At 38.9% G+C, this 12,652-nt stretch overlaps 1 protein-coding gene across 2 annotated transcripts in view; it reads right to left on the bottom strand.

Moving 5' to 3' along the window:
• WWC2 (WW and C2 domain containing 2) overlaps positions 1-12,652 on the bottom strand; it is a 343,981-nt gene that overhangs the window by 148,571 nt on the left and 182,758 nt on the right. For both annotated transcript variants that reach the window (XM_033943044.1, XM_033943053.1), the window contains one exon: positions 1,528-1,657. In XM_033943044.1, the coding sequence (XP_033798935.1) occupies positions 1,528-1,657 (130 nt within the window). The remainder of the gene's footprint in view (positions 1-1,527; positions 1,658-12,652) is intronic.

Here is a 12,652-nt window from a genome sequence, read left to right as displayed (position 1 = left end):
CACTGATTCAGCATTCTTTTCCCTAATGTTTGAATTTTAGAAAATAATTTGTTCCTACATTGGAAACCATGCATATAGATTTACTAAGGAATAATTAACAAAATAAAAAATCATTTATACACAGAATACAGTCCATATGCATGAGCTTTCCAAGACACAAGCTAGGCAACCCCTAAAGCAGTGTCTCTCAAACTTTTGTTTAGCTCTGGCACACTAAACGGAGCAAATGTTTTCGTGGCATATTATAATCAAAATTATAAAATTGCAAAACTAACAAAAAATTAAATTTGAGGGTTATTTAAAGTTCTTTAAGCTATGTATAGGTAATTGTAACAATGGTGAAACTAAAGTTGATAGGATTGCTAATCAATGGGATGGATGTGCTTGTTTTTCAGTGCAAATTAACTCAAAACACAGTTCGACAGTCGACAAGCAAACATGCATTTTATCATCTACCATCTGTAGTCATTCTCTTTTTTATTTTTTTCATTTAAATTCTGACAGAGCTGAAAATCCAAGTGCGCAAAGATAAGGAGATACAAGTGGTAAAGCCTCAATTGCTTTGTTGTTTAAAGTTAGGATAACTAATGCATAAAAAATTTAAAAAATTAAATTACTTGCCGCTAGTTTTCAAGGACCAATCACATCAAAGAATGATGCTTGTCTGGGTGATTGCATCCTTACGTACAGAGACGCTCATAACATTGACAGACTCTTGCGTATGCGATGTACATGTCATCTATTCTAGTGCATACTTATGAAGGAAATTTTTAAAAATAAAGTCAAATTCTGGAATCTCTTGTCACACACCCAGAATCTCTTCGTGGCACATCACTGTGCCCTGGCACACAGTTTGAGAGACACTGCCCTAAAGTGTAGAACAGGGGTTCTTAACCCATTTCTTAGGGCACCTCTAGCCAGTTAGGTTTTCAGGATATCCCACAATGAGCATAAAATCTGTTTCCCTCTTTTGAGATCTTGCCAGGTACTTGTGACCTAAATTGGCAACTGTTGAAAACAGGATACTGAGCTTGATGGACATTTGCTCTGTACCAATATAGCAATGCTTATCTACTAGCTTATTTATTTAAAATATTTATATCCTGCTTAAGATAGATTTTCATACAATGGAGGCAGTGTATGCAAATTTATTCCATGCATATTCATTGTAGATATCTTGAAAACCTGACTGGCTGGGCATGTCCCAAGTTCTGGGTTGAGAATCCCTGGTGTAGAGATAAACTTCAATGGCTGTCACTGAGCAATCCTATCACTAAAAAAAAGCCAGCGAGCTAATGTGTTGTTGCAAGGGAACCTGGCCGTGACTTTAGAGGTGGGCCAGCTGCTCAGATACCCAAGAGCAGCTGAATAAAGCGATTAATCTGCAGCTGATAATAAAAATAGCAAAGTCATCTTCAAATCTTCATGTGCTGGAGATCCAAAGCCAGTATTTGTTTTTATCCCAGTCTGCCAATGACAGAAAAGAACACCTGATACCTGAAATAAAGATCTCTATCTCAATTATACCTGCATGAGATCCTGTTTCTCCTTTTCTCCAGAGCTGATAGCCTTCCTGATAGATTTCAGCTCACTAAGAATGGCTTTGGCCTCATTGAGTTCGTACCCATTCTGGCCTCCAGACATTTTTTGGTCAATTCTGTTGCAATAGAGCAAAGAGAAAACATATTTTTTCATTTTCATTGTTTAGGGAAAAAAAATGCAGTACATAACAGAAAACCAATGTATGTGGTAGAAAAAATGTTGGTGATATGAGCCATCCTATCCTAACTGGTGCTCCTTTATCCACCAATGAAAATGTACAATATTTCAGGAAACACAAACAGAAAACAAATCAATTTTACCTGCTCTTTAAAGGGCTGAATAGTTTCATGAGAGCTTAAATACAGATGTAATTTCATTTTTTCCCTAATTCATTCATTCTTTCTACTACATGTAACACTTTCTACTAGGACAGCCAATCTACACATTGATAGTCACAACTCTTTTTAATATTTTAATTTGACATCCTGTCTGTAAATAAGATCCATGATCAGAGAATCCAATTTGTACTGTGAAAACATACAAAGCAATAATTCAGACCCAGCAGTGATCACATTTTTTAAACACCAGCTGTGATAATTAGAACAATATTCATATTTTGTGCTATAGGTTATATTGTGTAAGTTACAGGTATATTTACCAGTACTTTAGATACAGGACAAAAAATATACATGTACAGCAAAGTCTCAATTATCCTACTCAAAATTGCTATTACAATGACAATAATGAATATGCATGAGATAGACAAGGTTTTGTGCATTTTGCAGGCATAATCATGGGTACACAGCATAGATAGGATACAGGAGACGCGTTTAGCGTTCCGTTGTTGAAGCCTTATCAGTCGTGCCACACCCTGAGGCAGCAGATTTGTGAAACGCTGTCCACCGTCTGTACCGATCAGCTGAAGGATAAGTTGATATTATTTCATCTATCTTGTTTTATATCCTCAACAACACAGCACAGTCTTTTTAAATTTTAACTCTAAACAAAGGTTTTTTGCCGATGAGGTGATCGCTCAACCACCTGAAATTATACCACTTTTTCAGTGGAGATAGGAGGGCCCCTGTCTGAGGCTTTTTTCCTTCAATTTGGATGTATTGCAGAGCCTGTGCTGCTTTGCTATTATTGAACTTGACATTTATGCATCAACCAGAGTGAAAGTGTTACTATTACTGTATATTGTTTTTTTTCATTATATCTGAGCCATTTGGCTATCTATACAGGAAGAGACCAATGCCAGGTTCAAGAGGCTTTAGCAAGGTTCTTTTTAAATTATGGGATCAAGGAACGGGACAATAGAAAGAGATATGAAGCTTTGAAGTACAGGAATACAATTTAAGTTACCTTGCTACACCTGAGGCCATATTATATAGGGTGGGAGAAATTAAAGTGACATTTAGAAAACACTGGAATAAAAGTTAACTTCTAGACTAAATTGCAACCAATTGGTCATTAGTAGTGCTGCCCAATTTCTGATTTGAATCGATTCACTGATTTGAATTGGGTGAATCAATTCAAATTGATTTGTTAAAAAAAAAAAAAAAAATCGGCCTCGCCGATTCAGTTACTAACCCTCCTCCTCACCTCCTAAAGCAGGAGCAGCAGCGCTGCCTCTTGCTGGCTTGCCGCTGCTGCTTTAGGGGGAGAGGAAGGAGGGTCAATCAGGAAGTGCTGCCTTGACGCTTTGCAGCGTCCTCTGGCTTCCCTCCTGGCCTCCCCGCTCTTACCTTAAGATAATCGGCAGCCTACAGAGAGGATCACGGTGCTGTAGCGATCTTTTCAGGCTGCCATTGTCCTCAGCACCACGTTCTCTGTACTGTGGTCCCGCCCCTCCTCTGATGTCAGGGGCAGGATTGCGGAAGAGCCAACATGGTGCTGAGGACGATACAGCACTGCAATCCTCTCTGCAGGCTGCCGAATACCTTAAGGAAAGAGCGGGAGGCCAAGGAGGAATATGCAGGTCTTCGGAGGGGGGTTGCAAGCCTTCGGGGGGAGGTTGCAGGCCTTCAGAGGGATGTGCAGGCCTTCTGGTAGGGTGCAGGCCTTCAGGAGTGAAGCCTTCTTGGGGGGGGGGGGGGCAGGCCTTCAGGGAGAATACAGCCTTCAGGGGGGCAGGCCTTTGGGGAGGGGGCCCTGGTGTAGAAGTACACAGAGGGAGGGAGGGGGATTCAAAGAGGCGTGCATATACCAGACTGGGGGGGGAAGAAATAATGGGTCTTAATACTGAGGAGAGGGTGCGAGATGGTTAACAATGTGATTTAGGGAGGGAAGGAACAGAAAGTGAGAGAAGTTGGACACAAGGGATGTTACGGAGGGGGTGGGGAATAGAGATACTGGATAGGAGGGTAGTTGGGAAGAGAAAGGGAGAGCTGGTGAATCCTGTGGTGGTGTAGAAGGAGGGAGAGATGCTGAATGAAAGGATAGTTAAGAAAAGGAGATCTGAAGATGGTGGGGTCCATCGCTGCAGCTGCGGGGATGGAGACAAAAAAAGCTAAGATGCCAGACCTCTGGGGGAGGGAAGGGAAATGGAAGGGAAGGACAGAGATGAAAGATGGATGGTTAGCATCAAGAAAGAAAATGACAAATGGGCAGGAGACCCTGGCAAGAAAGTTATCAGAAGAAAACCAAAGCGTGGGACCAACATGATTTGAATAATGACCAGACAACAAAAGGTAGAAAAATAATTTTATTTTCTGTTTTGTGATTACAATATGTCAGATTTGAAATGTGTATCCTGCCAGAGCTAATGTTAGACCGCAACGTGAACTAGGATTTAACAGAGTGAGGAAAACTCTTTTTTGCTTGTTTATTTTGTTTACACCACAGCGCCAGTGTGGGTAGGAGAGGGCAAAGGGGGTGAAGAGGCTATAAAATAAACGGCATGTTGAAAGATAAATATAGAGATTTCTCAGCTAAACATAAGATAAGTGACTTTTTTTGTCACCGTTTCAATATACCGGATAAGTGCAAATGCGTATTAGTACTATATTTATGCTTTTAAAGGGGTTAAATTAAAGTAAAATGAAAACAAAATAGAACAATTAAGTTATAACAATAAAATAATAAAGTTAAAATAAGTTAGTTGCATCTAAAATTTTAGTTCTTGGCCGATGACTGGAGCATGTAGGAGCATAACTACGCTGACTTTTCAGTTGTGATTGGGCAGCTGTACGTAGGCTCCGATTCTGAGGCCTGTGTAATGTATTACACTTCTCCGGTTGAGTAGTGGGGTATACTTTTTGTGTACTTCTGTAATTTTGAATAATAATACCACGGGGGTTAATTGTTTTAGTGTATATATTAGTACATCACCCTGATTTCCACCAAAATAGGACAGCAAGCATGGTAAGTGGCCTGAGCTTTAGTGCTGATTTTATTAATTCAGTACTTGACTCCTCCTCTACCATGAATTGGGAACAATCTACAATGAATAATTCCATTTTATGGGATGAAATGATTATACTATCAAAAAGATATATACGAGCTGAATTGCATGGAGCGACCTTGACAGAATATTGCAAGAAAGAATATATTCCTAGAGGGTTACGTGTATATAAGGAACCTCGGATGTTTAATGAGGATGCTGATTTTAATCAGAAATGGATATCCATTCTGAATAAATGTTCCCTCGACCTGATGGTGTTGATTATAGATCGTACACGTAAATCCATGTCCACCATTAAAGTGGAGATAGAAGATAAACTGAAAATTTTGAAACAAAATTCTACTGAGTGACTTTAAAAAACATCAAGATGAACTAAAGAACAATGTAGATGGATTTAGAGCAGATATACAGAAAGATAAATTCAAAAAATTCAAGAGAGATAAACAGGACTATCTGCAAATGAAGGTTTATCCATGACTGAAATCCAAGGATCCTGGGAATTTTTCAGCTGAGAAAAAAAGTTACCTTCGATCAAACCTCAGAATCTTCAAATTTCAGCTCTGCATTTGATGATGATTTTTTAGGCCCCGAACCACGGTATCAGCGCAGAGGAAGGTGGCGGAGAGGTTCCGGACGGGGCCAAACACAATATCAAAATCAAAATTTAAGTTATCGGCCACAAACACGATCTCAACGAGGTCAGAGGTACCCATAGCTATTCAGGCACATATACAGGAATATGAGTCCCAACGGCTAGATAAGATACCTGTTATTAATCTATCTGCTCATCAACTAACCATGGATGAATCGAATTTACTTGCTAGAGGATTGTCATTTGTTCCTACTGTTCCTGTGGATACTTTTCAAACCAGAGTGGATTTGGAGAAATTTTATAGGATACTGAGAATTAAATCATTTTTTTCTAAAGAGACTACGGAGGATCTACGAGATGACACTGAAACTGTTACCCCTAAGTCAACCTGGATCCCTCCTGGTCCTATAGACCCGTTGGTGGAGACATTCCATAAACTTGTGGTGGCAGATACTGTTAAAAATATGGGCAAATCAAATAGTTATAAATTACATTATAACATGAGTAAAGCTGAGAAATCTTATTGTCAGATAAGGATTTGATCATTAGAAAAGCTGATAAAGGTGGTATGATTGTGTTGCTTAGTCGAGAGATGTATGTGAAAGAAGCACAGAGACAACTATTTAGTGAAGATTATGACGTGCTTACTGTGGATCCGACTGAACATCTACAATTTAGAATTAATGGTTTAACAAAACAAGGAGTGGATAAGGGATACCTAACAAAGAAAGAATTTTGGTTCCTGAATGTAGTGTATCTAAAAACTCCGATCTTTTATCTACTGCCTAAAATCCATAAATCCTGTACTACTCCACCGGGTAGACCTATTGTCTCGAATCGAGGGTCTTTGTTAGAAGCATCATCTATTTATATTGATAAATTTCTTCAACCCTTTGTGAAACAAACCCTTTCTTATACTAAGGACACTACAGAGTTTCTGAAGAAACTTGAAGGAGTAAATCCGGATATACACTCTTTGCTAGTGACCATGGATGTGTGCTCGTTGTATACGATAATTCCACAGCATGAAGCTTTAGATATAATTCAACAGACTTTAGATAAACGGGTTAATCCAAGGGTGCCCACAAATTTTATTTGTAAGTTGGCAGATATTGTTCTTCATGACAGTTTTTTTATGTTCGAGGATCAGCTGTTTCATCAGAAATCTGGTATCGCGATGGGTATAACTATGGCCCCTTCGGTGGCGAACCTTTTTATGGATAAATTTGAGCATGATTGGATTTATCGGTCCCATTTTTTTAAAGATGTTAAAATGTGGACTAGATATATAGATGACATCTTTTTGATATGGAATGGGGGGGAGGATAATCTTTTGAGATTTCTTTCTTATTTGAATGGATGTCACCCCCAGGTAAAATTTACACATACCTATAGCCCTGTTCAGATCTCTTTTTTAGATGTGAATATCACGGTACTAAATGGAAAATTTTCCACAGCAGTATACACTAAACCGACAGATTGTAATTCAGTCCTTCATTTTTCAAGTGCTCACCCTACATCCCTTAAGAAAAGTTTGACATACTTGCAGTTCTTGAGACTTAGGAGAATATGCTCTTCTTTAATTGATTTTAAGAGACAGGCTAACGATCTAAAAATACAATTTCTTCAAAGAGGGTATCCTTATAAAATAGTTTTGATGGCCTATAAGAGAGCATGTTTTAGTTCACGTGAGAGTTTGTTTGCCCCTAAACGAATTGCGAGTCAACAGCTTGGGGAAAAATGTGTAACTTGTGTGATTACATATTCCAGAGATAGCTACCATCTAGCTCGCTCTCTTAGGAAGCATTGGGTGATGTTGAAAATATCAGGGACATTTAAGGACTGTTATTTGAGGACAGCATATCGGAGAAAACGAAACTTGAAAGAGATCCTGTGTCCTTCTATTTTGCCTAATGCTAACCTGGATATGGACAAAGTATACCAGGGTCATCAAAAATGTGGGTCCTGTCAAATGTGTGGGGTGATGGTATGCACTACTACATTTAGTAATCCAAGAGATGGGAAGACCTATGCCTTGTTACATGACTCTGATTGTGAAACATATGGGGTAATATATATAATCCAATGCCCCTGTGATTTAATTTATGTAGGACAAGCATCCAGAAAATTGAATGTTCGGCTTGCCGAACACAAGAGTAATACAAAGAACGGCAATATGGGGGCCCCCTTAGGGAAACATTGCATTGAGAATAACCATGCATTTACGTCATTAAAAGTAGTGGTTATTGAATGTATCAAGGAGTCCATGGTGGCGACTTTAGACGATATTTGGCTCAGCGGGAACAGCGCTGGATTTATCAGCTTAATACTCTGAGCCCTAGTGGCCTTAATAAAACCATAGAGTGGCAACACTTTTACTAGTTGGGAGTGGATGGGTCCGTTATTATACAGCCAGTGATGTCTATAAATCCATGGTAGGAGTTCTGGTAATAGATTTTTATGTTACTATGAGAAATTTAAAATATGGATTGAGTGTCAATTCTAATAGTTTATTATTTTGAGCCCTAATGGTCTGTATAAAAATAGTATATGAGCAATATTTTTAGTGAATGGGATTTTTGCTGTAGGATACATGAGTCTTTGAAGATCTTTAACCAATAGGATATGGTGGGAGGAGTTATGTTGAGGATATAAAAACTACGCTGCTGCCATTTTGATGCTGTTTGAAATCGTTGACGGAGGAAATTTAGTTCTGTGAGTAATGTTTTATATACTTAATTATTTATAAGTTTATGAAAAGCTGACTAAGTTTTTTTAAAAAAATTATAGGATGCCTGGTTGCTGGCCCTGAAGCAGCGGATGTTAAAGGAGTCCGCGAAACGCTGGCTGCATTGGCATTTATAGAAAGCAGCACGGCATGTTGAAAGATAAATATAGAGATTTCTCAGCTAAACATAAGATAAGTGACTTTTTTTGGTCACCGTTTCAATATACCAGATAAGTGCAAATGCATATTAGTAATATATTTATATTTTTAAAAGGGTTAAATTAAAGTAAAATGAAAAACAAAATAGAACAATTAAGTTATAACAATAAAAAACTTAAAATAATAAAGTTAAAATAAGGTAGTTGCATCTAAAATTTTAGTTCTTGGCCGATGACTGGAGCATGTAGGAGCATAACTACACTGACTTTTCGGTTGTGATTGGGCAGCTGTACGTAGGCTCCAATTCTGAGGCTTGTGTAATGTATTACACTTCTCCGGTTGAGTAGTGTGGTATACTTTTTGTGTACTTCTGTAATTTTGAATAATAATACCACGGGGGTTAATTGTTTTAGTGTATATAAAATAAACCCACCAGGATGTTTGAAAAAAAACAAACAAACACCCAATTGGGCAGGAAAATCGAATAGAAAAATCGATTCAATAGGCTGAATTGAATCAAATTTTTCCCCTGAATCGGGCAACACTAGTCAGCAGATTGAGTTGGAAAAACATGCGATAGTTTCTATATCCCAAGGCCTGGTCATGCAGTTTCATATCAACAAATTTTACAGAAATATGTGATGAAGACAGTTGACTAATAGGGAAGATAGGACCCCATTAGCAGGAACTAGGTGCTAGATGGTCTGTGAGACAGTTCTTTAGAAACTGACCACCTGGCTAGAAAGATAACAGTAAACAACCTATTGCTTTAACTAAATATACCAAAAAGAATACTATTGCCACCTATTAAAAGATTACTTTAAAAATGCTTATATCAGAAAGAAGAAGTAATGTAGATGTGTCTTAATAGCTTAGCCTGCTGGAAATCATATGGCTAATTTGTATTGTTATTATGGTGGTTCTTGATTATGGTAATTAATGAGTGTGCTGTGGAGAAGGGTATAAAAGAAAAAGTCCAACTGCTAGATTTGGGGGTATGGGGAGAGGATGAGAAAAGGGCACCTGGACCTCCAGATACAAATACAGTACTGTTAAATTACTATTTTTATTAATAAACCTGATATTTAATTGTTATCCATTACAGTCTTTGCGTCTACTCTGCAGATTGTAAGCCTTCTCCTTTTGGAGGTGACGTGCAGCCTGGATTATTTCATCTTGTCACAGATGATCACGTTTAGCCTTACTTGGTCAAGATCTATTTGTATAATGGAGACAATGCATGCAAATAGATCTCATATATGTTCATTGGGTAAATTCTGAAAACTCAACTGTGTTGTGGTCTCAAGGACCATCCCTGGGCTAAAAGATAATAAACTCATGCTAGGACACATTCAGTTTTCCAAAGAAGGTCCATAACAACTCCTGTAACTGAGGAAAACACACACACAAAACATCATCACAAAAATATATCTGAAAGCAAAAGCACCAAGACAGCACAATTAAAATTACTAAGAATCCATTGACTCTTCACTGAAAAGCAGTTTCAGTTAGGCTGAATATATGTATGGCTTTATATCAGACACATATAAATATCTCTGACCAAATCAAGACTTCTAGATTTAAAATTATGGATATTCGTGGAAAGGATACAAATATGGAGAAGCACAAACTCTTCTCTCAGCTCATTAGTAGTAGTAAAGCAAGTAAGGCGGGTGCCATTGAACAAGTTACATAGACACAACTATTACTTGGTACAGTCCAGCCACTACCTTCCCTTACATTTTCTGCATCCAGCGCCATTGCATTAAAGTAGGAGTTTATTTCACTGATCTACATAACCTATTCTACCCTTTCAACATGAAAAAACAAGTATAGAAATATTCAAAAATTAACTATGAATAAAAACCTAAAAAAGTCTTGACTACATAAATCTTCACGTCCTTTGATTTAATACTTGCCTTTTTGCAGCAATAACAGCTATCAAGTTGTTTAGGAAAAGTGTCTACCAACTTTGCAGGGTGAGGCAGTTTTTACCCATTCTTCTCAGAAAAAGAGCTCAAGCTCTTTCTAGTTGACTGGAGATGGTCTACGAATCGTGGTCCAAGTCTTGTCACAGATTGCCTATTGGATTCAAGTCTGGGCTTTGATTGGGCCACTGAATTACATTCATTTTTTTCTTAATGGGCCACACCACTGCTGTTTTTACTGTGTGCTTAGGATCACTGTACTGCTCAAAGGTGAATTTTCTCCTCAGTCCTTGGTTCAGTAGACTTCAAAATGTTTTCCTCCAGATTTACAGTAACTGTACTCCACCCCATTCATCTTTCCCTTAGTTTTCACAGCCTCCTTATCCCTGCTGCTGGAAAGCATTCCTACAACATAATGCTGCTACTAGTGTCTTTTATTCCACACGTGTTTGTGTGTGTGTGTTTGTATTTCTGTGTGTTTGTGTGTGTGTGTTTGTATTTCTGTGTGTTTGTGTGTGTGTGTTTGTATTTCTGTGTGTGTGTGTGTTTGTATTTGTGTGTGTGTGTGTGTGTGTGTGTTTGTATTTGTGTGTGTGTGTTTGTATTTGTGTGTGTGTGTTTGTATTTGTGTGTGTGTTTGGGTGTGTGGGGGGGAGGGGTAAGTCTATAAAGTATATGCCAAAAATTACATATTAATTATGTGCATAGATCATTAAAATAATGGTATATACTGTATGCGTGTAAATGCCAAAATTCCACCTAAGTACTATTATGTAAATATGTGCATATCTGTATGTTACAGATAAGTGTACCCATTGGTGAAGTCTGGGTGGAATATAGACGTGATTTAAATTTACACACATAACTCAGGGGTTCTCAAACCTGGACTTAGGTAGAGAATGACACGGGGACAAATTTTTCCTCATCCCCGCGGGAACTCATTTTCCCGTTCCGGTGAGTTCTTTTCCTGTCCCATTCCTGCAAACTCTGTCCTCATCTGCCCGAGCCTCAAACACTGCGTTCGAGTCTTATGCGGTTAAGGCAGAGCTTAGAGGAATGGGGCAAGGACAGCGACAAAACCTGCAGAGACGGGGAAACTGAGTCCTTGCAGGGATGGGGACAAATTTGTCCCCATATCATTCTCTAGTCTGAGGGAACTCCGGCCAGTCGGATATCCACAATGAATATGCATGAGATAGCTTTGCATACCAAGGAAGCAGTGTATGCAAATTGATCTCCTGAAAATTTTTTGTGGATATCCTGAAAACCTAACTAGCTGGGGTTCTCCCAGGACAGGTTTGGGAATCAATGATATAACTTATAGAATATTTCCCTGTATGTATGCAGTGTTCCCTGTGTGTTGAGTGCCTTGAAGCTCATCAAGTGGCTTTTCTTCAGCAGCGGCTTCCTTCTTGCCACCTTCCCAAATAGATCATGCTTATGTGGTAACCTTGAAAATGCTGAATAGCTAATATTTTCCCCCATCTCAGCCAGACATCTAAGTAGTTATTTTTAAGCAATGTTATGCCTTCCTCAGCAGTTTCTTTAACCCACAGCTAGACTATGGAGGGACAGCCTGACTGAAGTGGTGTTTTTGTGGTGCTACACTGTTTTCACTGACACAAGGGATATTCAAACACACTGAGGTTTTCTTTGTAGCTGGACCCCACTATATTATTCCTGGTAGAATTCTGAGCTACTGTGCAATGCAAAATTTGCGCAGAATTCCCCAGGGATGCAGAATTACCTGAGGACTGCACAGATTTTGGTGTCGGGTCAGCCCTCCATTGCTGCAGCCCAAAAAACAGCCGGCAACATCTTTGGGCAGCTTGCTTGGGCTCTGCAAGCATCCCTCTACCCCCTATCCCACCCTCAATGATTCACTTCCTTTTTCTTCAGTGGGACTGTGGTAGAGGAAAGCCTGCAGAGCCGGCAGCAGGTTGCCATTAGAACATAAGAATAGCCATACTGGGTCAGACCAATGGTCCATCGAGCCCAGTAGCCCGTTCTCACAGTGGCCAATCCAGGTCACTAGTGCCTGGCCAAAATCCAAGGAGTAGCAATATTCCATGCAACTGATCCAGGGAAAGTAGTGGCTTCCCCCATGTCTTTCTCAATAACAGACAAAGACTAGGGGACACTTGAAGAAGTTACAAGGAGATACTTTTAAAACCAATAGGAAGAAAAAATTTTTCACTCAAAGAATAATTAAGTTCTGGAATGCATTGCCAGAGGATGCTGTAAGAGCAGTTAATATAGATGGTTTTAAAAAAGGTGTGGACAAATTCCTAGAGGAAAAG

This window comes from Geotrypetes seraphini, chromosome 1, assembly GCF_902459505.1.
Source record: "Geotrypetes seraphini chromosome 1, aGeoSer1.1, whole genome shotgun sequence".
Classification (NCBI taxonomy): Eukaryota; Metazoa; Chordata; class Amphibia; order Gymnophiona; family Dermophiidae; genus Geotrypetes; species Geotrypetes seraphini.
Note: the sequence above shows the minus strand (reverse complement) of the source record. Positions and strands in the feature narration are given on the sequence as shown.